At 42.2% G+C, this 25,628-nt stretch overlaps 1 protein-coding gene across 1 annotated transcript in view; it reads right to left on the minus strand.

Moving 5' to 3' along the window:
- Positions 1-17,677, minus strand: part of LOC125709859 (G-protein coupled receptor 39-like) — a 31,180-nt gene extending 13,503 nt beyond the window's left edge. The window contains exon 1 of the mRNA XM_048978825.1: positions 16,576-17,677. Within this exon, the coding sequence (XP_048834782.1) occupies positions 16,576-17,410 (835 nt within the window). The 5' untranslated portion in view covers positions 17,411-17,677. The remainder of the gene's footprint in view (positions 1-16,575) is intronic.
- Between the last annotated feature and the right edge of the window lie 7,951 nt (positions 17,678-25,628).

Raw genomic sequence — 25,628 nt, forward strand, 5'->3', positions numbered from 1 at the left:
TTCACAGCCAGCCATTATATATCTGCCTGCGTGAGGAAACATCACAGTTCGTCTGCTGTCAGGATTGCTTATAGAGCTTTAGGGAATAAAGTCTTCATGTTCTTCTGACGTTTTCATCTCTCCTCCTTCAGACCTGTTCAGCCATGCTGCTAATTGATGTTTTTTTTTTTTCTTCTTTTTTTCCTTTTAATGAAAAAAAAGTGACCTACGAAAGCGTGATATAGGCTATGGATTTTGCCGGATAAATCCTTGCTTTCTTTATGAATCTTGGAACTAGCCTGTCATTTTGTTCCTCAGCGTAATGGGCCGTAAATGTGCGGTTTCTCTTTTCTTGGAATGTGATTCAGAAGACATTATTTATGTCTGGAGAAATGCAATTAATCCAGTGAGTGAGCATAATGAATCCGTTGCTTAAGAGAAATCGGCAGACAGAAAGCGCGTGGAGCAGCTGCCTTCAGCTGGAGGAAGGCCTTAGTCGTCACAAGTAATTTCATTTTCCGAACAATTTCGTAACAAACAAGTGTGGATTTATTTAGACTGATTACCCTCAGCGGTGCAGCTAACCTTAAACCCCAAGCAGTGTTATCCCCTTCCCCTGCCCCATGAAGAAATCCGGGCCTTGTGTCACTAATGGTCTTGATTATTGCACTTGAATCGCCTGAGTAAATGTCCTACTCAGTTTTTGCCACGATGGAAAATCACACACATTTGCACTGCATATTATCATTATTTACTACATTACTTAGAAGAATGACCCAGCAGGAGATACTATTGCACCACATCCCCAGGGAGGTTTGATTTTGGTACCATCTGTGCAAGTTCATGTGAATTTTCAGTGAGTCCTCCAATTTCCAGTGCCTCAAAGCGCTCTGTTCAGTACCTCTACACAGCCCGGTGTGTGTGTGTGTGTGTGTGTGTTAGATTCCATCTATTGGCATTTTCATTCTTTCTGTCCATTTTGATTGATTTTTATAATGCACGAGCCCTTAGCCCTTAAACATTAAGCAGGTCATGGATAATTCATTATTGTGCTACACAAATTCACAGATTCACTAATTTTACAGTGTAAGGTTCAGAAACAGCCAAATAGGGGGGAATGTTACATTAACAGACCTGAGGAGTAAATGAACAAATTCATCATCATCTAGCAGTTAACAATTAAACATAAATCAAGGAATCAACGGAGATGTTCAAACGGTTCAACAATGATAAATGTTATATAAAACACAAAGAGGTTGGATAAAAAAAAGAACCCCCCCCCCCATTCTCCTATTTAGAGAGAGGTTTCCGTTTTCAGTTTGTGTTATAACAAGAAAATTTAATGTTGTATTCATGCCCAATTGGTTTAAACAGGACAGGGGTTATTTAAGTTTCATTGCTAATAAATCATAGTCATAACATTAAAGGTCTTTCATGACAATCAGCGATTGCCTCCGAAACCTGTACCCACAACAAAATAAGCAAGAAAGTAAAAATAAACAGGTGTGTCCCTGTGCAATTGGCTCCCCCACAGCTTATATACAGTGTTTTATCAAGGTGTCTGCAGCTTGTACTGACATTAATTGCATTTTGTTTATCGTGAGGAGGAAACTTTACAATTGAACATCCCTAAACTAAGCTGTCAAAGTGATCTAAAATACTGTGTTAATTAAAATGTCCCATTTTAACTCCTTAAAACATTTTGTTGACAAATTGTCTCTCCTTATCAGACAAGGGTCATACAGGCAATAAAACAAAAAGAAAAAAAAAACTTGCAAAATTAGATTTTTGATAGATTTGGCTGAGTTCTAGGGGACGGGGACAGATGAATCTATATCTCTGAGCCAAAAATCACATTAATAAGAAGCGAGCTGACAGTGAATAGATCACACACAGGAATGGAGATGATAAGGGGTCTGTATTCATCACAGTAATGTTTCCCAGACAGGACACGTGCAATGAGAAGCAATGTTACACTGATTAAATGGAGACGATAGCTCAGAGCCTAATAATGATCCCGTAGGGCGACAGTGACTGGAGGACCAATGGCTGCTTCATTCAGTCAGCATTGAGGTCTGCGCACACATACATGTTTGTATTCACATCTTTGTGGGCACTGTCCATTCATTTCTATGGGGAAAACTCTAATCCCAACAATGACAACCTTAACCGCTACCCAGCCGTAACCTTAACCGTGAGTAACCAAACAAAATACGAGACTTTTGGCATTTTTTTGTTTTTTGATTGCGGTCACAGATTTTTGTGGGGACCTGGAAAATGGACACAAAATAAGATTTTTATCACGTTGCCATTTGGTCACCAGAAAGTAATAGAAAGAGAGAGAAATGAGAGAGAGAGAGAGTGCAAGACTTTTCGCATGTTTGTTTTTTTTATTTGCATTCATGGATTTTTATAAATTTGAGTTTCCCTTTGTGGGCACCGAAAAAATTGCCAATCCCGATCAGAAAATATATTTTTATCACATGTGCCCTCAAGGTCATATATCAACGGCCACACAAACACACACTCAGGCCAGACCTTGAAACAAGCACTTTACAGACCCCTGATACTGACCTAGAACAGTGTCACCTCTTAGAAAACGATAAATATAGCGCGGTATATGTATAGGAGATGACTTTAACTGTTTAATTAGAGAGGCAGATGTAGCAAAACATGCAGTCAGTTGATTACAGAAAGGCATGTAAGGCTACTGAATGCTTGACAGTTACCTCCAGTGGATTGTGGGATATCCAGTAGAAAGTGTTTAGCGAAGTCCCACCCTAACTGCGTCTGTGGAAGAACTCGGGTGAAAGTGTGCCTCAGCGTGCCTTAATCTTCAATAGAAGATCACAGTGCAAAAGATGTCCATTATTATATTTGATATGGTTCCATATTCTGTGTACTGGATAATCAGAATGGATCTGAAATCCACCCCTTCAAAAAGTAAACAGTCCTTAAAAAAATCAGTGTTGAACTTGCGTAATATATCATTACTTGACTGCTTCATTTTAAACAAGGGGGCCATTAATCAAGCTGTCCCTGAATTCACTTCAGCGCACTTCAGCTACTCCCAAAGTTAGTGGTTCATTCGGACTCAAAGGACAGCAATCATTTGGGAACCACAGATACCTTCGTCAGGGTTTATTTCCTGTGGTCCGTATGGCACTAGAAAATGTATGAGCTTAGGAACATAAATGGACCTGTCACTCTGATAATATGGTTTTTGCTGGGATGTGTGTGACAGATACAAGTAACATTACCACGTCTAAGAAGTTACTCCGAAGTTCCCATAGAAACAGCAGATATTTTAGGTATCGCCTGAGTAAAGTGCATTTACGGTATGAATTTTATTATTATTCCTTAAACTGCTATTGTAAAGATTAAATTAAACATGAGTTGGTCACATAATAAACGAGATTTTGGGCTGATATGTATATTAAATGGGGAGAAGAACAATGAAAAGAAGAGACCTTAGTGTAACCTAATTTTAAGATTCTGAGATACCGAGAGTCTGGGATGAAATGAATGACTTGCCGAATACCCTGCAGAGATCTGTCTTTTAGATCCACTGAAGCCTTCTGTGATAGTTTCAGAGATCATCTCTCATGAGAGAAATGTTAATGCAAATGAAAGCAGTCAGCCTCATCTCTCTGCTGCAGTGATCGTTTAATCTAGGAAACACAGAACACAAGAAACACATAACGTATTAAATCATATTCCAGAATCATTTAACATTAGCTGTTTGTTTTCTTTAATTCTTGCACTTGTACTTTTAATGCCTGACATGTATGCTTCATAATAAGCAGTCTAATATCAAACCAAAGTCAGACTGGACTGCACCATGAAGACTAATGTCAGGGTTACTATACTACACAGACTAACGTCAGGCTTAGACTGCACCATGAAGACTAATGTCAGGGTTACTATACTACACAGACTAACGTCAGGCTTAGACTGCACCATGCTGACTAATGTAAAGGTTACTATACTAAACAGACTAATGTCAGGCTTAGACTGCACCATGATGACTAATGTAACGGTTACTATACTACACAGACTAACATCAGGCTGGACTGCACCATGCAGACTAATGTAAAGGTTACTAACCTACACAGACTAACGTCAGGCTTAGACTGCACCATGCTGACTAATGTAAAGGTTACTATACTACACAGACTAACATCAGGCTGGACTGCACCATGCAGACTAATGTAAAGGTTACTAACCTACACAGACTAACATCAGGCTGGACTGCACCGTGCAGTATAGTGTCAGGGTTACTATACTACACAGATTAATGTCAGGCTTAGACTGCACCATGCAGGCTAATGTCAGGCTTATTATCCTGCAAAGACTAATGTCAGGCTTAGACTGCACCATGCAGGCTAATGTCAGGCTTATTATCCTGCAAAGACTAATTTCAGGCTTAGATTGCACCATGCAGACTAATGTAAAGGTTACTAACCTACACAGACTAACATCAGGCTGGACTGCACCGTGCAGTATAGTGTCAGGGTTACTCTACTACACAGACTAACGTCAGGCTGGACTGCACCATGCAGACTAATGTAAAGGTTACTAACCTACACAGACTAACATCAGGCTGGACTGCACCGTGCAGTATAGTGTCAGGGTTACTATACTACACAGATTAATGTCAGGCTTAGACTGCACCATGCAGGCTAATGTCAGGCTTATTATCCTGCAAAGACTAATTTCAGGCTTAGATTGCACCATGCTGTATAGTGTCAGGGTTACTCTACTACACAGACTAACGTCAGGCTGGACTGCACCATGCAGACTAATGTCAGGCTGGCTTGCACCCTGCAGACTGATGTGCTGATTGTTATCTTGCAGAATGGCACTTCTTTTCCCTACCCAGTACTCCAGCCCTTAAGCATCAGATAATGAATGTTGTTTGTGACCTACTGAGCCAGCCGTGCGTAATTAGACTGACAGCTGTAGCCTTCTCACTCCCATAAGAACCTCTCGAATCACGTCAAAGCGGACGCTGCCTTCCACAGCACAGACCACCATAAACAACGGATTATTATCTATTCAAATCTATTATTCATGACTCTGGATAAGTAAAGGTCTATTTAAATTCACCTTATATGTCATCTCCCATGGTAATTCTCAATGATCTTTGGGAGACATGACAAGTTCCAAGCTGTACTTTTTCAGTACTGTGTAAATGGACAATGAATTAAATAACATGATATGGTTCTTCTTCATTCTTAAATATTTCCCTCTGGTTTTAAATTATTAAATGCATAGAAAAAAACTCATTTCCAACATTGAATTAAAACTTGGATGTTTGTTTATGGATAACAAATTGATTGACGGATCAATTGGTACAATGCAGGATTAATTTAAATTCAGTGTTCCCCAGTGAAGTCCTCCATTTTGACGAGTTTAATTAGCTTTTTTGATAATTCACTTTAAGCTTTAAAAGAACCTGTTCTGTGTTATTTAACTTGACATTGGTGATCTCAATGAGCACAACTAATTGACTCCCAGTTGGTCTGTAAATGTCATTGTGCAGCCTTTTGGTGATGCATAAAGCCAGTTCACCCTCCTCCTGTGTGCAGGAGAGAGGGACGGATTCCAGAATTGTGGGTGTGTTTTATTAGGAACTAGTTCCTTCCATCCATCTATCTATGCACTCTTTCATGCATCTCCATCCTGGTCAAGATCAAGGAGAACTGGAACCAGTCCCAGACAGCACGGGGTAACCAGCTGGGGTACACCAGTCCACTGCAGGACAGCTTTGCATCTACATATTAATACTATTATTATTTTTGCAGTTGACGTTCTTTTACTTTCAGATTCACATGTGGATATCAAGCTCTATATGGCTCTGTTTTCCACAGCAGAATAAACATCCTATGCAAAAATGCCAAATTTCAATGAAGACAATGCTCTTATCAGAATGGGGGAAAAATACACAATTCCAACCCAATTAACTTCATACTTTTCCGATGTGTTTTGAATAAATTTGAACTCATAAAAGAGGTTGCAGTGCAAAGTGAATTTATTAGTGTAACAGATTTTACAAATATATCGGCAATTAAAGCTGTAATTTAGAAGGTGATTTGCATGAAATGCATTCCTGGATTAATGAATTCTGAAATGCATCCATCCATAATTCAACCGAGGCCCCTAAGGTCTGAGATAACAGCACCACCTACGGGTGCAACCTTCTGGAACCATAAACGGAACAAAATGGCACACTTTTCAAAAGTATTTCTGAGGAGATTGTGCATAAATGAAAGTTCCCCCATACAACTGATCTCTTGTATTATTCAAATCATCAGAAAGAAGTTTAGAACCAAAGAGTCGTCCTTCTCCTCCTCCATCTGGCTCACTGTGGGGCATCTGGCACCAAGCTTTTAGGCCATCAACTAGATCTGGACATGTCTCACGAGAGCCAGCAGCACCGGAGGACGTGGCGGGATTCCCTCCACCCTCTGCTTCCTTGACCAAGTTGACGCCAACTGTTGTTGTTGTTGTGTTGTCTTGGTATTTTAAGCATGGCGCAAACAAGAGAACATCATTTTTACTGTTAACATGTATCTTCATATGTGTCTTTGATACATATTTAAATGCAAGATGTGTTTGGCGTAAATATACGAATCACTCTGTGGTCTTTGGTCCCCAATTGAACACGGCTGAGCTGCACCTGACTGTATATCGCCATCTGCTGGCTGCAGTGTATATGTTGAGCATATATAAAGTAGATTTGTAATTTTCTGAATGTGAATTATTACAAAGAGTACTTAGAAGCATACGAGCTTGTGCACGAGCCTTAAAAATATGAAAGAAACATAAAGTGAACAGTTTTGCCCAAAGGCTGAAGGTCAAAGTGCATCATTCAGGATCGTCAGGCTGGAATACAGTGCGCACGCTTCCTGCGTCCTCCTGCTGAAATGCTGGCTGGCAGAAGCGGGTTATTTTAATCCCCTGGCATCTGTATCTGCTATTTATGAAGAGTGTCAGCCTGAGATGGGGGGGACAGCAGGTTCGGCTGGCTGCTGAGAGCCCGCAGGCAAACACAAAGAGCAGAAGTGTACACAAATTCAGAATAATCAGCCTCTCGGTGGAATGCATCTCCGCACAGTTACCAGAAGGTTCCGCTACTGTTATGTGTCAGTCCTCCTGCTGAGCGCAGTACCTTACAGCACATCTATGAGAAGAATAATGTGGGCTTTCTATTGCAAATCATATGAAACTGTCAAATAACCATTTGTTTAAATAACTGAGTACATCTGAGTACACACTGAGTGTGGAGGATCTTATCCATGATCTTAAACATGCTCCGACTGTAGCCATTTTTAAAACCAGGCTTGGGACCTTTTTATGTAACTGAGCTTATGGCTAATTGTGTTGCAATCATAACTTTTAAAAATGTGTTTGGTCGGTTGTTCTGTTTACTTAATTTCTATACATTTCTAAAAGCTTGCAGCTGACCTTAACGTGATTTGTGTTTTGTCCTACTGAGGCTTAATTTTATGTCCAGTTAAATTTTCTTAACATATATATGTTTTAACCTTCTGTAAAGCACTTTGAATTACCCATGGTGCTGTATAAACCTATTTGTCTTGCCTTGCATTCATAATGGACATAACCAAGCTATACTATCTGTCCATCTGTTGTCTGTGCCCACTTGTCCTATTTAGGCTTGTGCGGGTCTGTAGCCTATCCCTGAAGCTATGGGCCCAAGGCAGGGAACGACCCAGTATGGGGTACAGACCCACCCCAGGATGGACAGACATACACACACCATTCACACATATGGGCAGTTTAACTCCAATTTGCCTTGGCATGTTTTGGACGGAGGGAAACCAGAGTAGCTAGATGAAATTCCACGATGACACGGGGAGAACATGCAAATTACACGCACACAGAGGGCAATGGCGGGGACTCAAACCCCAGTCCCACACGTATAACGTAGCAGTGTTAGCCACTGCACACCGGGCCACCCTTATGTCCCAGAGGTATGAGACAACAATGCTAACCACTGCACACCGGGCCGCCCTTATGTCCCAGAGGTATGAGGCAACAATGCTAACCACTGCACACCGGGCCGCCCTTATGTCCCAGAGGTATGAGACAACAATGCTAACCACTGCACACCGGGCCGCCCTTATGTCCCAGAGGTATGAGACAACAATGCTAACCACTGCACACCGGGCCGCCCTTATGTCCCAGAGGTATGAGACAACAATGCTAACCACTGCACACCGGGCCGCCCTTATGTCCCAGTGGTATGAGACAACAATGCTAACCACTGCACCACTGGGTCACCATCCCACCCACAATTTATCCTATATAATTATGTTACACATTAACCAAATAGGAAAAATTTAGAACATATAAAGTTTTATATTTATTCAATTTTTGTCTCTAATTTCCATAAAGGACATCAGTATCAAAATGCTGCTTCCTATTAACAATGTCTGCAGTCCTGCTCTTTTTCCAAAGATGCTCTTTGTGAGTTTCGGCTCAAAGAGAAAATAGCAGTCATTTTGTCTCAGAGGATCCAATGCTTTCAAATGAGTTAAATTAATTTTCTGTCCAAGGGTTTACAGCAACATCTCCATTCCAAACAGAAGCTTCAGCAGCAATAATAATGAATAGGGATAAAAGCACTTTAATGAACAATCAGTGAAGACAGTCCTTTATGATACGGTCTTTGTAAAGTAGTGTCTATTACATTTTTTTGTTGTGGGTTTGTTGTTGGAGCGGAGTTTATTTCGGAATCGATTACCCTAGTTTGAACTGGGTAAAGCTCACCTTTGAAATGCCAGTGTCATCAGTGTGAAGAGACAAATTCGACAAGCCTGGGAGAATCACGCTGGTTTGACAGCCACGCTGTGATATGTGAACTTCTACTCAGGGCGCTGAGATCTGCTGAGGCGGAATCACAATAAAGTCCCGACGTAAACCTGAAGTCCCTGATGGAAGAGCATCTAACACTGCGCACGGTTAGCGGGCTAGTAAATCCTGCAGCGTGAACAACTAGCATGCTCTTCATCTCTAGGTATTTTCATGAGAATATACAGTACGGTGAGGGTGAAATAAAAATGACATTTGTGTTGGAGAAATGAATTTGTCCTTCTGGGCTTCAATGGCTGCAGAGAAACCCACTGGAGAAGTAGAGATTCAAAACAGAAAGGTTTTGTGGATTTCCTTTGATTTCTCTGATGTTTATTTTGGTTACTAGAATATTATATAAGTCAAGGAATCAGGCGAATGTTCACGTCCACAGTTATCTAATCATTCGAAGTCTCCTTTTCTCCTAACGCCCACTCTGGGGGCATTTTGCCACCAGCTCACCGTTCAGAGACGGGACTCAGAGCTCTCACCAGAGCAGCGCCGACCGCTGAGGCTGAACCCCACTGCCGCCGTACTCCCCCGAGTTTGCTCACCGAGCTGAAAATGTCATGCTCTGGACCTGTGAGCTCAGAGCGAGAACGTCAAGGTCCTGAGAGCTGGGGTCGGAACCTGGCCGGAAAAGCAACCCGGAAACCAGACGGCAAAAGACAGGCTACTGAGCAAAATCCGAGCTGAGAACCAGTGAACAGAAAAGGGTCAAAGAACAGGCAGTCAACCAGATCTGAGCAGACTCAGTCGTGACGACGAAGACACAGGGACTCATGGGGATACCGGGCGAGCTTGACCAATAAGGAATAATGCCTGAATATTCAGAAGCAGAAGTACGGAGCAGTTGACCCAGGGATAGCGTGAGGGCTGGGCTGAATAGCAGAAGTGGATTCCTGCAATATAACAGAAACAGGCATTTATAATCTCACTCTTACTCATCCACCTTCCTCACAGGGGCTCACAGAATCACTATTGGGCTCCTGCATTAGCAATTCGTGTATTCAGTTTAATGATGAATTTACTGCCAAGCGTTTTGTGACATTTTAACTGCGACAACGTGTCATATTTGAAGTCGATTGGTGATTGATGAACAGATGATGATAACAGATTGATTTACAGGAAATGACAAACAGCCTGACGAGCAGAGATATATAGTCCATTTGCGGAAAGTAAACATCACAGACCAAGATTTTGTTTCAACCTACCAGTGGAGTATGAAGAGTCACAGTCACAGACTCAACCGTTTGGTGCAGACAGAATCTTGGTCTGGATTTTTACTTTCTGTACCTGAACTACCCATCTCTGCTGGCAGGTTGCAGATATAGTAGGGACTTAAAAGTGCTAGACTTGGCTAGTGTGAGGTACGATTGGATGTTTGGAGAACAACATTGACGGATGACCAGTTCTTGTTAAATCCACGGACTCAACCACTAAACAGAGATTGTAAGTTAGCGTGATGCTCATGCCAACATTAGCAGGTCAAGAGCCATCTGACTGGTGACCTCTGACATGAAGAGCTTCTCACATCTGTGATCTGTATATCCTCTCCATCTACAGAACGTTACACAAACTTTACTGCATTCTTTTTGATTTTCTTTCAGCCAGGCAGAGACATAACATGACCGTTTATATTTTTACATTGTTTTTTAAACAAGTCAGTGCCAGCCATATGTACTGTACCATACACACTTGTCTCATTCTCTGACAGAGTTGTGCAGTCCAACAATCCAGCTTCATTATAATTCACAGGGATTCACTCACCAGGCTAAGTTCCGCTAGAAAAAAACAACCTTTTACGCCCCTGCCTACAGCTGATTCCAGACCAGCCTACGCATTCCAACGATGTGTCATAAGTCAACAGGAAGTGTCAGAATTTAAACGATATTTCAGTGCACAGGCAGCTATAAACTTCTGACTCCTACAGATGGAAGATAAATTCCCTCCTCATGACTTTCAAACTACTTGAAGATGATCATCAGTCATGGACAGCATGAAAAGCTACACCAGAGGTGAAGACAAATCCATGGAAAGGACCTGGTTGTACAGAGCACTTGTGGAACATCTCCATGATCCAAACGTCAATTTCTTCTGTCAGACAAGAGAATCTCTGTCCAGAGATTAAGTCCTGCTCCACAGACAAATTCACCACATAATGTTAGACACAGGACTGATAACCAAGTACAATTATAATAACCACACATTCTCATCATGGGTTAAAATGTGATAAGTAATAAGAACTATTGCAAGGAATGGTGCTGGAAAGGTTTATCTCACAAGCTGCCGTGTCTTGAATTATAAGAAAAGGTCACAAATCACACATGGCACTGGGTAAGGTGTTTTCAGTAAATTAGCCCGGGCCTTTGCGGATGCTGTAATCCAAACAAAGCTTAGCAAGTCACAAAACCACCTCAAACCTAAATTAACTTCCATGCAACATTCACTATTTTTTACGTACGATAGACTGATGGTAAAATCGACTCCAGTTGGTGAGGAATCTGGGTAGTTCCGTCTCTGGGAGCTTGGAGTTACGATAATGCAAAAGGAATCACCTTCATGCCTAATATTCCTATATTTTTTGATGGAATACTATGTTTGTCCTTGTGTCTGGCTAGTGTAGCTATCAATAGCTATCAATTGTAGTTCAATATCATGGATGAGAAAAACATCTTCTACTTCTTTTCCTTTAGGTCATTGTGCATCATAACTCGTTTGCATTGAAAGCAAATGGGAAATACAGACTCAACTTAAAACTTAAGACACGTTCTGAAGAAACTTTTCAGCAGTATTCCCTAAAAGCGAATTCAGCATAATTCACCTAAAGGTTGATCAGCGAAGCCTTGTCCTTCTGAGTATTTGCTGAACGTTGTAAATTACTTAGAGTGAACAAAATAGACCTCTAAAGTAGATCAATTAATTTTAAGCATGATTTATCACACTGGGAGTCAAAGTGAATTCATGTGAACTACAACTTTGCTTAGTTGACGTTCATATAACAGATCTTTGAAGCCTTCCTGTAAGTAGTTGCTTAGCTTATAAAAATCTCATATTAGTCACCATATCACTGAAAAACCTCTTTCTGTTATTTCATATAAATACAGGGGAGATTCACCCCGCATGACTTCAGCTCTACACGGCTGATGTGCCATTTGTTGCGTCAGGTTAAACATGCTGGTGAATGACAGATACAAATGTGTAAAAATGGATGAATGAGTCGACACTTGTGCATGATGTCATCTGTGACTAAGTCCTGGTTAACACAATGAAGCAGTTCTTCACAGATGGCTCCTATCAGTCTACACAAAACCTTGATGTAAACGTCAGCAGCATGACTCAGCTGATTCTTTTGGCCAATGATTGCAGCTCCACTAGTTGCGATTGGCGTTTCAGTCTGCATCCGCCGTGGCCTTGACTTGGGGGGGGGGGGGGGGGACTCCTTCACCCCCCCATCCACACCTACCTACACCTGCTGACTGACCCACTGACCCTCTGCAAAGGTCTGAAGCCACACAACCTTAAGGAACTGCATATTGCCTTTTATCAAACTATTATTAAAGCCGTTTCCTCTTGCAGTCCAAACACGTAGTTAGGTGAACTGGCGTCTTTAAATTGTATGTAGTGTGTATTTGAGTGTATGACATTCTGTCCATGTTGTTCCCCTGCATCCAGGGCCCCCCGAACTTCCCTCCCCATGACTCTATACTGTTTATATAGATGGATTATACACTCAGTGACCGGTTCACTGCTTATAACTTGGGCCTATAGACTGAATAAAAATTATGAGGGGGTCTGGCAACGCAACCCCTCAGTTGATTTTTCCAGCTGGGGGCTGAAGGAAATTTCGAAGGGGGGGTGCAGACTTGTAATTTTACTACCTGGATGATCTGGAGCGAAACGTTTCGTATTTTGCTCCATGGCCAGGTGCCTGGTATATTTTCTTGTTAATGAAAATGGCCTGCTAATGTAAACGGAATCCATGCATGCAGATGGGCCGAGCAGGTTTGTTATGCATGTTGTTTGGCATTTGAGTGGCTGAGATTCCTGTTCTAAGTGATTGTGAACGAGGTGCCAGTTACCCTACTTCCAGAGTCTCGGAGACGTCTTAGGAGGTTCACACAGAACAGCGTCTAGGGTTTACAGAGAATGCTGCAATGAGGAGAAAAAAAAGCCTTACAGTCAGCGGTAGTTCTGTGGGTGAAAACACCCCGTTAATGAGAGGTCAGAGGAGAATGGTCAGACTTATTAAAGCTAGACCACAAGGGGAAAAATAACAAGCTCGATACAGCAGTGGTGTGCAGAAAGGCTTTTCTGAATGCAGTTGTCTACCCTTGAAGTATTACTGGAAGCGAGTGTGAGTCCTACCTAAAAAGTACCTAAAAAGCAACTACTGAAGGGGCAGGAGTGTCTTTCCGTTTAATTAGCCGGAACCAATAATGGAAGGTGAATCACGCAAGCAAATTACTGGCCAGAAACTCATTAGCTCTTCATGATATACTCAAAATAAAATGAATGTATATATCAGATGGCATAATGCTTGCTATGTTCAGCTGTATGAATAAATTCATTCTTGATTGGCATTTTTATAGCACCTAGATTTTTTTTTGTTTTTAAGTGTAACCCACCAACTGCAGTATTTTCTATAAAAATGAAATGAGTTCCTTGCAATCCTCTAAAATCTATTTTAAGAGACCAAAATGATACCTACGGCACAACGAGAGTGATAAAATGATTTCTGAAATGGCCACTGATGTAAAAATACCAGTCTGCCCTCCAATGGTGGATCCAAGATCCAAGCAGCTATTAGGTGTCATGTTCCAACACAGGATAGAAGATCCATCGTTTTACTGCTCCTCTTTAAATACTTAATTACTAGTTTACTAAAATGCGGTCCTACAGTATGTAATGTGAATATTCATGGCCTCACATATGATTGCAAAAATGTGAATGCTGCAGTAATTTAGAAAATAAAAAAACAGTGTAAAAATGAATAAAACGCACGACGCATTTACGCTTACCGAATTAACAGAGGGTAACATACAGTAAGCATATAATAAATGTAATGTAAAAAGTGGTACTGTCAGAATGGAGAGGAAGAGGATGACCAACCATGTGGTGGATGGATTCAGCCATCACAAGCATAAAAGTTGAATGCTTGAAGACAAGGAAAATGGAACATTCGGGGTAGTTCTTGCAAGGTGCGCGGCAGGACCGCGCGGGCGACGAGTGCCGGCTGGGACGATAAACGCAGGCCTGGGCCGTCGCGATGTATGGACGGCAGGCCTTTTGTGTTTGTACGTCGCATCGCAGTTTGCAGCCAGTGTGGTGGTAAATAGTATTAGAATTTGGAGGTCTAATTCCTGTGTGGGTCCTTATGTACTTGTAAGTACAATTCTCACCACGAGTAGTTCCAGGACGGAGGTGAAACTGTAAGCAGCTTTGAGTAAAGGTTTCCGAGTATTACCAAAGAAGGAGACATTTACAGATACAATTAAAAATACATGCATAAGGGCACAAGTAAAGCCGAATCCTTTTACACATCAAGACGATCTTAAATGCAGTCATTTGGAGTAAACGATGTATTGTAAATCTGGGAGAGCCACCTGCTTTGTGCAGTTCTGGATGCTGGGCTTGCTGTCGTTTAAGGCATCTGTCATAAGCTGTTGACCAAACTCCTGTTCTCTAAATGAGGGATGAATTCTGCAGATGTGCGACGCTGAATAGCTCTGCTAATCCAGCAAGCCGTACACGTCTCCAAGTTCATTAAAAAACCTACCAACACACACGCCTTTAGACAGAGATGTTAGATGTACTGTCTCACATAGTCTAGGGAGCTCATTGACAGCCAAAACAAGAGGTTTTGTTATAAATAGACTGAGATCTATGTTATTGGAACAAAGTGTATATTTTTTTTCTGTAAATACGCAATAAGACTTTTTAAAAATTCCCTCTAAACATTCTAAATCAAGTAAACCATGCTTATGGAAAAGATTCATAAAAACCAAAAAGAAAATTCATAAGTCTTGCATTATTTGCATTTGTCTATTTGTATGGAATTCCTGCATGTTTAAGAGTTGAACTTCTCCTGAGTAGACCATGCTTTGCATCGACAAGCATCTGAAGCCTGTTATTCTTTGCAGGGACCTCTGGTTCTCCCTCCACAACACAGTATTGTTATTGAGCAATTCTTCATGCACTACTGTGAGTGTATCGTTTGTCTGTATCTTTCTTAGCATGCTGTTAGCGGCTCTGTTAGCGTCGGGTATCTCTCAACAAGTAAGCCTTCCAATGCACTTGTTGCATGTGGCCAGTAACAACATGTCGCATATGTGTTTACCTGCGAGGGCTGGTAACATTACCTTGCAGGTATTTCTGCTGACAGCAGGTGGAAGCAGCTGACATATGCAGCATTAAAGGGCTCTAAGAAGGATGCTATAGTTCGATATACAGAAATGTTAGACTAGGGCCAAATCCAGGGATAAAGTGAAAATCGCAGTGTCAAAAATGACAGCCGTACCCTGTGGTAGTTATGGAGAAGCTGTCAAAACAGCAAAGAGGGGAGGAACACTTTTAAAAACAGCACTCTAAAAGCTCTTCGTAAGGATCACCCATAACAGCAGATACTCCCCAGGGTCCCGCTCCGTCTTTCTTAGAGAAGCAAGTCGTCTGAGACGGTGTCATGCCAGGAACAGCTCGAGCTCCTCACCGCTGCTATATAAACTGCTGTCAAAATGTTTTCAATCTGTTTTGCTCAAAGTTTTCTGCAGAATCTCGGTTAATTTTGATCTCCTCCTCTGGGAAAATTAGCAACAAAACTTAGTGAGGATTTAGCTCCTCAGAAAAGCCTTTGAATAATAACGGAATTTGTTACGCAGTTTCAAACCTCTTAAGACACTGGCAAGCTATACACTATACATACAAATTACCTGCAACTCGTCAATGTCTACACGACACACCTGAGCTTTAGAGATACCATTCCACCTAAGACCGCAATATCGGGGGAAAGCTGCCCAGCACGGGCAGGATATGCAAAATCCACAAACACTGGGGGGGGGGGGGGGGCAGGATTAAAAACACCACCCCTGGAGACCCATCGAGCCACAGTCCGATAGCACAAAAATATTCATACAAAACAAATCCTCTCTTAATCAAACAACCCAAAGTTATCGGTTGCAGTAGCATGTACAGTACTGTGCAAAAGTCTTAGGCAGTCAAAGAAAATGATGTCTAAATGATCTTCGTGTTGGTGTACGACCATGATATTATGTCTGTAAAAGTGTGTCGCCATTTCAAAACCTCTCCTAAAGTCACTCCAGAATCTGCACTTACCAGCCAATGCACCAATGTATTTCATAACCCGACCACTAATGGCACCTTGTATGGCTAATCGATACCTGATTGAGTTATTTAACTAATTAAGCTAATTAATTAATTGAGCCTGTGGTGAAATTTAACCAACGCATGGAATGGCTGAGGTGCCCCTGAGGAGAAGTTTGAGAACTGAAGCCACGTTCATCTAACTATCCAACAAGATATCAGTAACTTTTTGGAAAACTGAAGAAATTTGAATAGGATCTAAAGTTAAATTAGATAGTATTGTATAATGTTTAAATATCTACTTGCTACCAGGAATAATAGCATTAAACATTTTCTTAGACCTGCTGTATTCACGAAACCCACAAAAACACACGAAGTAACAACAGTTGGCAAGCTTACCTAGAAATATTATGCTTTGCTTTCGGGCTTCTCTGGCCTGGGAGCTCTCGTGCTTAGGCAGGGCTTCCACCCGTTTGTCGTCTGCTTTGCTTGAAATCCTCTTTGCACCTGACAGCACAGTGATCATACTTCTGCACATGAAGCCTACACTGACCAGGACAACAATATACACAATGAATGCTATAAAAACGCTGCTCCTATACATCGTCCACATGGAGTTGAGGTTTGTGCAAAAGGTCATGTTCCGCGTTGCACTATTGTTTACTGCGGATCCCCATTGGTAAAGCTGTTTGTTCAGATCCAGAATGTTCTCGACTCTTTCCGTTCCCATGGCATACAGCAAGGGAAGGGCCACCAGCACTGAGGTGACCCAGACGAAAATGATGAGCTTCACAGTTCTGGCGCTGGAGAGCGACTGGTACTTCAGAGGGTGGCAGATGGCCACGTACCTCTCGAAGCTGAGAGTGGCTACATTCAGGATGGTGGAGTAGCTGCATGCCTCAAAGAGGAACTTGTAAACCTTGCAGGAGATCTTCCCAGAGGTGGACGACAAGGGAAACCAGGTGGCGCTGTACAGCTCCACAGGCATGCCAATGAGTAACACGAGGAGGTCCGAGCAGGCCAGGCTCACCATGTGGTCGGTGACATTCTTCTGCAAGTAGCCCTTCCTCAGCAGCACCTGTGTCACTTTGATGGTGATGCTGTTTCCCACGATGCCCAGTACCAAAATGGTGGTATACAGAATGGTCAGGAAGATCTTTATGGGTGTTTCATACTCCAGTTCTTGCCAGTGCTTCAGCTTCAGCTCCATTGCAGCATTGTGTTCTGACGCCATGAGTTACTCCAGACCTACCCCTGCTGTTTGTTTACCTTCTTAGAAGTTTCTACGGTGAACCCTGTGATTGGTCTTGCGCATGGGCTGCTGGAGGACTTCCTGGCTGTAGAGGTTCCTGAAGTGGTAAGGAGACAGCCAAAGCTTCCTCCTCCTCCTCCTCCTCTCGCCAGCACAGGCTGTGGGAACGCTCAGCCTCAGTGGGCGAGCCGGTCATGTGATTTGCCGTCAACGCCGTGCTTTTTAGTACTTGTCACGACAAGCTAGACGAGATTCCCTGAGTGTCTGGGCTATTTCAAACACGCGGCAAGGAGCAGATGTACTTTATGACAGCTGCAAGGGGAGAGGAAGTTAAAAATTAAGCCCACGCTCGTAAAAAGAAGGGAACTCATCATTCCAGTTGTTATCAGTGGTATCTGGACTTTTCGTTTTGGAGGAATTTCCCAAGATGAAACATTCATGAGTCTCATAAAAAATATAAATTTATACAAAGCAGTGGTTAAACCTGGGGCTGAGATGTATCATAGGTCACTTTGATTTCACAGATTTCCTGTAAAGTTAATAATGGTTACTTTGAGCCTCCAGGCATATTAGCTATGTATAATGCCACTCGATGGTGACCCAAACATATGTGTCTATAGGGTACATAAAATGTATATATAATAACATATTTCATAAGCTTCATGGATAACAGGTATTCAACATCTATAATTGTATGTGCAATACAAAACGGCAATGGCAAGTATTTGTAGTTTTCTAATAATAACAGCAAGAAGAATGTGAAGCCATTGTGTAATTGGGGGCAGCGTGTGGCTCAGTGGCAGTGGTTTGAACCCAGCCTCAGCACATCTGTGGGTCCTTGAGCAAGACCCTTAACCCCCAGCTCCCTGGGCGCTGCTACGGGTGGCAGCCCTTCGCGGTCAACTTACTCCACAAAGAGCAAGTTGAGGGAGACGTAAAGATAATTTCCATACAAGGGATCAATAAAGTATCAATTAATTGTTTATTTACATTACTTATATTACAATAGGTAAGTAATAATTGAATCGGCGTAGGAGTTTTGTTGAATGCCAAATCACTGTTCGTACATGTCAGGGGTTGAAATGTCTTATGTGTTTATCCTGTTCATATCGTCATGCCAACGACGTCTGACATGTTTTATTCACTGAAAAATAGCTTTTCTATGGGGACAATATCACAGGAAATGAGCATGTGGCAAATCTTCCAGAGAGGATGCTGCTTTTAAGCTGACTGGATACTGATATGAGGAGCAAGTCTATGCATTTCCATGGTGACCAGTGAATTCTGAAATAAGTCTGCCACTAATAATGACCTCATAACATTTGGAGGTAGCCAAGTACTCCTAAAACAAACAGGAAAGGTATGTTTAAACAGAAACGTCATGTATCTTTCCAACAGGCCGAACGGCTGCGTAATTTCTGCCTGCGGCCATTTAATTCAATCAGATTTATGTGCTACATCTGTGGTCTTATCAAAAGGTAAATGATAATACAGTAATAACAAACAGCACGGTCTGCAAGTCGGGATGTTAAGTTCATGTGTTGCAGAAAGTCAGTGAAGGGATTATTATGTTGAGTAAGAGTAAAGATTAGCAAAACGTAGCAAACAAAACAACATGATATGAGTCTGGAATTTGTCACTGTGGAGACTGAAAAAACATACAACCAAATTGCCCAAAAAGAGTCTGTACGAGGCACACCCTGTTACAAACCTTCTAGGAGTGCCATGGAAAGTCAGCCAAGCTGCTCCATTAACGTTGGGTGGTGGGACACCAGGTATGTGGGCAACTTCAACACTTTAGCTGTAGCAATATTTTAATGCATATATCGGGGGTTACGGACCTGATCTTTTGAGGTGAACATAGACTAGCATTACATATGCTGTTCTTTTCATGTTAGTTTTGCCTTTCCTTGCATTATCGTTTCTACTCTGTAGTGTCGCCTAAGCCAGTGATTCCCTGCCTGGTCCTCGGCCCCCCCCCCCCCAGACCTCCACATTTAGGGGCAGCTGGGAAAGAGCAAAAATATTGACTGTCTGGCATTTTTGCTCCCTCTCATCCAATCAAGAACGCCGAATGCCTGGTTGTGGGTGTTTTATGAGCTGGAAGACTGCAAAAATGTGGACTGTCTGGGGAAACACTACCCTGTCCCATTTTCGCTCCCCATGTTTTATTCTGCTCCTCACCTCATTCCCTCTTTTCTCACTTCTTCGGCCGCTTCGCCATAACCCTGCCAATGCCACAGTCCCATATTTGGTCTGGACTTCCTGGATGACTTACACCCCCATATCCGTCAGCGACAGATCTCGCCAGAGACGTCCACGCTGTTTAGCTGCTAAATCTGCAAACACTCAGCTGTCCGGCCACTCTGTTCTGGATCATCCCCACCCAAAGTACCTTATTCCACAATATCAAAACAGTCTGGAAACTAGCCATGTAAGTCTGTCCAACATCCCCTTTATATCCAAAACTGAAGCGTTTAAATGGCTTCAACCTCATATAAAAATAAGTCTCCAAAGATGAGGACTTGCTGTTACATATAGCATTACGTGCAGTTATATATTATATAGCTGTAGTGCTTTGGTATTCAACACAATCAAACTTGGCATCTCTCTCAGGACAGATAATATACAGTAGCTTTGAAATACATTGTCCACTGTTTTATCTAACCAACCAATCACCAGCCATCTTATTACTGCCTGTGCTGGTCAGGGTCACAGGGCTGCTCTGTCTGGTTATGAAAATAATACGTGAAAAAATTGCGGTAAAGTTCTGATTTATGGTCAGGAAAAAATATAATTTAACATGGCATGATGGAGAGGAACAGAAAATAAAGAATAATAAGAAAAAAAGATTAGTAATTATATCAGCTGGAAGGATTAGGATTCTAGCACCACTGGAAGTGGCAGTAATTTTAGGAAAAGCAGATGATTTTATTTGTAATATACTGAATGAAAAATAGTGCAAATACGAAAGTAAAACAGAATCTCAACAACAAATCCTGTGAGACTGCGAATAACAATCCAAAATGTTCAAACGATGAGTCTTATCTAACAATTAAATTCATCCACATTATCATTTCTTAAATATTTACAGTTAAAGATGTTCAACAGATGTTTAGCTATAAATTGTAATTTTTAAAAAAATTTAATGTTTTGCTTTCCTGCAAATCAAAGAGCGGTGGAAATGTAAATGAACTTCTTACAGACATTCAACAAACATGCACTTTTATTTCAGCATTATTTTGACTCAGACAGAGCCTCCATCCTGATGCAGAAGCTCAAATGGGAGCTGAAACCACCTACAGCACGTCGAGACCGAGAGATTCCATTTAGCATCGGATTCCTTATCACCTGGGTGTGCATTACATCACTGAACAGGGACGTGGGGGGGGGGGGGGGGGTATGAGCACCTGCCCCTTTTACATGAACAATTGAAAGTGACTCCCTTCTGAATCCTGAGTGCCCCTTTTCAAATGTTCTGAGGGGAACCAAGTCAGCAAACTTGACTAAAAACCCGTTTTAGATCACAGACGATCATGGAAGGATATAAACTGGGGGGGGGGGGTTCCATGGTATAAACGGTTCACTATCCCCTACTAAATCAACTGTAACGGCTGCTGGGCTTTTAAAGCTGTTTTTCCACACTTTTATTCACGTTCGGACTATTCGGGGCTACGGTAGAAAATTACGGTGAGCGCGGCTGCATTGTGTACACTGCAGAACAGCTGCTCACGCTGCAGATCACAGCCGTGAGACCAGAGAGGCAGAGTCGTGAGGGTGCAGAGCTAGAATTGAGCACTGGGCGAGCAGGATTTTTTTTTAATTTCCCTTCGTAGGATTAATAAATCTCATTTTATCTTTCTTCCAGGATTATCTTTTCCAATCACAAATGCTTATCCTGAGCAGGAATTTGGGGAGAAGCATAGGGCACCAGGATGGGGCAAGACAGGGTTTGTAAACTACCATTTCAATCACGAAGACCAGAATTTCACCTTAATACTGAGTTCTTGCTGTATGTTGATTGGTCAGTATTCTATAATCATGCATGTGTCACTAATGTTAATGTGAAACGGCTGGATGAGTCTCTCAACCAAGGAAAAAAGCCAGTAAAATCACGAGACGAACTGAACTAATTAGCCGAGCACAGAAGCCTCTCCGTTTTAATTTGTCAAACCTGAAGTGGCTCTTAGTGTCCCCCCTGACATGGAGTAGGTGGGCACCCTCCCAGCGCGGGATACATATGAACACGACAGGCAGTTTAGAGACTCTGATTGGTTTAAATGCGTGTTTCTGCACCGTGGAAGGAAAGCTGTGTGGCACGGGGAGGACATGCAAACTGCACACGTGCAGGGTGAAGAGTAACACTGCTACCAAGCCTGAGTAATTAATTAAAATGTCAAATTGTGTAATTAGCGATGGGTTGGTGCTTCTGGGACAGGCTCCGGAGCCCTGCACAGGATAAGCAGGCATAGAAACTGGACGGATTGATGTATGGAGATTCTATCAGTACTTAGTAATGAAGACGATAAAGATACTGAACGCCGTAGTTAAAGTCCTCTGTCCTCCATCAAGAGAGGAGCTGGGAGGCTGCGTTTCCATTAGGAAGTTCCTCATCCAGTCTGCGTAAAGGATGCTCCTGGGTAGAAGTGACCTCAAGTAAACGTCTGGAGGCTGCGGTCCGGGCGCTCGGTGTGGAATGCGACTCTGGGTTTGAGAGATGACCCTGCCTGCTGGGAAAACGCGGTGCTCGGCCGCCATAACTCATGCATCTTCAGTATCAGCAGCATTCCATGTGGCTGCCGGTGGCTCCCTGTGGGAGGTAAATCAATGATAGCATCAGTGGCCCCAGAAGGGGTTTGGGGTGGGGGGGCATGATTCACAGCCAGTAGGAATCCTGTAGTTGGAAAGTCACTACCAGTGTCCCGAAGAGAAAGCAGCTGAATGCCTGCTTAAGCTATTTAGAAACAAAATCCATTTGAAGATTATTAAAAATGTACATAAATCAGCCCCCACCCCCGATAGAGCAATATGCCGAGAAGCTAGCCAAAGTGACCCCTTCGTAGCAGTAGCTGGGGTCCACGGCCTGCGATCCACAGCACGAGGAAGCCTGGGGCTGGTGTGTGTTGGATGAAAAAGGGCAGTTGAGCTGTTTTAATCGAAAAAGAAACTCCAGCATGTTAGAAACAGGCGCAAAACCAAATATTCATTTTTTTTTATTTAATAAAAAAAAATGAATTAAAACAGAAAAGGAAGAGATGAAAACCAAAGAGCCATTTAGTGCGAATTACAGAAAAAAAAACTGTCTGCAGTTCAAAGAAAGTTTGAGGGCACTCGCCATAAGGGGGCGACGTGCTGCACACCGCGGCTGCCGCGATGGTGGAAATTCCCCATCACCTCCGGCTCCTCTCCTGCTCCCGGGAAGCTTCTTAGAAAGGCAGAGGAAACAATAAGGCGCAGGAGCACAGGGGCCCATGAGACAGGCAGAGAAGATTCATTTTCTGTGTCCAGAAAAAGGAACCACATGCTACAGGGAATCTGCAGTGAATGGCCTTTTATTTATTTTTCAGGTCCGGGAACAAAGACGGGTCCAGACAGTCGAGAATAATAGAGAGGGGAGAGAGAGAGAGAGAGAGAGAGAGAGAGAGAGAGAGAGAGAGAGAGAGAGAGAGAGAGACAGAGAGAGAGAGAGAGAGAGAGACCTTTTGGCATATTGGTGAAGAATGGGAAAGAAATGCACACAAGACAGTCACTGCTTAAGGTTCCAGGTGGAGTTTGAGGTCTGGGTATGGCAGATACCGTAAGAAACACACAACAATTAGACAAGATAGATTAGATACATGAATTGATGGATGGATGAATGTCTTAAATGCCGTCCCGAAGTATGCAGCATAAACAGAGATTAGTGTTTGAAATCTGCAGTGAGTCACTCCTTTAGCACCACCTGCAAACAGCCCAATTTATCCATAGCGGATGGAAAACTCAAACCAAAATATTTATGTCCTTCACCACCACACCCATGTTCTGCAATGAGAGCAATCAAGCGACTTCAGTGAGTTGATGTCCCCTTCCATGCATGTCCATATCATCACTGATAAAACCAGCTGCTTCATGTAGAGCCAGACCTATGATTTTCTGCACTCCTAACATATCCAAGTGCAATAAATTCTCCAAAAGTTGCTTCAACTTTGGTATGTTGGAACATGTGTAGTGATTGCATGGTTCTATGATCATATCTTTGCTAATCGGCAGGGCTTTTATGGTGCGTTCCTGAGAGACGGATGCACCGGCTACGCACCCCCGACCAAAACCTTTCACCGGAAAAAACGAGGGTCTAAAAGCGGTCTTCTTCTTGGCGTGCCGGACGCCCAAGGTATTTATATACAGTAAGTAAACCCATCAAGGGGCCTTATCAGCCTCTGTGTTGCCATGAGACCACTGCCGAGTTCATCCCCTCAACTCTTAAGGGGAAGCTGAAGGCTTAATTCAGGAAGAAAATAAAACTGATATTTTAAGAGGCCACAAGACACAACAAGGGTCAAATAATAATAATAATAATAATAATAATAATAATAATAATAATAATAATAATAATAATAATAATAATAATAATAATTTAAAAATCAGCAGGGTTTTCCAAACTTGCTGACTCTCAGGCTGAAGTGTGCCAGTCCTGCTCTCATACTGTTAAATCACATCCAGCTGTGTGAGCAGCTAAAATGTGTAAAAATGACAACACTAAATAAGCAACAGGGTGAGTAGTTACGGCTACCGTTTATAAGCGAAACACACACAAAGGGAAGTCTGGCCTTTCCTTCCCCAGTATTGATCCTGTTTGAATGTTATTCACTTTACCTTGGCCTCACCTGACATGATCGGAAAGCTTTTCTGTGCGAGTTGCGGCCAATATTCTGTGTCTTTTCCCTTTTTTTCACCTCACGCTGGGCACATGAAAACAGCTAAACATCCCTTGTTGTGAGACTATGGATTTTCAGGCACCTTTATGGCAAAGACCCTTTATAATTCCCATTTGATACACACACAGAGACAAACAGACGTGAGGTTCGATTTATATACTCCCTGGAAGAAAAGAAACCGAAAGTAACCTATTCTGGTAACTGAGAGAGCCAATAAAAGGTCAATAGCACCCTCTAATGGAAAACAGGGGAATTGACCAAATAAGTCAATTCTGCACATACCGTACAATACACACGTAATATCAGTTATAGTACAGTTGCCAAATCCCCAGTTTACACCATTGCATCACAGGACTTTATTCCATTAAATCCTCAGCACCCCCCCCACCAAAAAAAAAATTTAACTAAGAAACTCTTAACTGGAAGTGTTTTTCTATCTTAAACATGTTAAAATAATTCAGGCTCAGAGTTCACAGTAATTGTGGTCTACTCACGTGCCCAATTAACCTAGCTACCGTGTTCATCACACCTCGTCAGAACAACAACTTCTAAGGGAACTGCAGTGACCTCTATGTTTGCAGTGTTTATACAGTTACCTTAACGACACACTGCCCTTTCAGCTCATGGTGACAGATAACATTAAACCCAGTCAAGATGTTCCTCTAAGTACAGTAAGTGAGGAGGAAGTGATACTTCATTATTACTCATTTCGTACAAAAGTCGTCCTCCTCAGAATTTTGTACAATGTCACAATTTCCATCACTGTTAACACTGGAGCTATCAATTAGAAATGAGAGATAAGCCACTAATGCAAAGACGGAAACATGATGACTGGTGTCAACTTAATATGTTAATCAGTCTAATTATTCACAAACACGAGTCAACAAAAACACAATTGAGAAAGCTGGGTCACACAGTAACTGGAGCGATTAGGCTCAAGGGCCTTACTTAGGGACCCAGTGAAATTACTCTGCTGATCGGGGGATTTGAACAAATGACCTTTCTTCCACAGGCACAGTGTCCTAACCTGCTGAGTCACACACCGTCTCCATTTATATCAATATTATAGCAAGATTGTTTTTTGACTTTACGTGGAATGATAAATATTTAACAGCAAATTTGAGCTGCGTTTTCACACTATAGGTCTGGAGCAGAGATGAGATTTGAGCCCCCAACCCTGGACAGCAACAACAACAACATAACACCAACAACAAAAATAATAATAATGTTGTCGTTGTTATGTCTTGTACTGCCTGGGACAGGCTCCACCCCCCGATCCTGCTATG

This window comes from Brienomyrus brachyistius, chromosome 16 (genome assembly GCF_023856365.1).
Source record: "Brienomyrus brachyistius isolate T26 chromosome 16, BBRACH_0.4, whole genome shotgun sequence".
NCBI classification, from domain to species: domain Eukaryota; kingdom Metazoa; phylum Chordata; class Actinopteri; order Osteoglossiformes; family Mormyridae; genus Brienomyrus; species Brienomyrus brachyistius.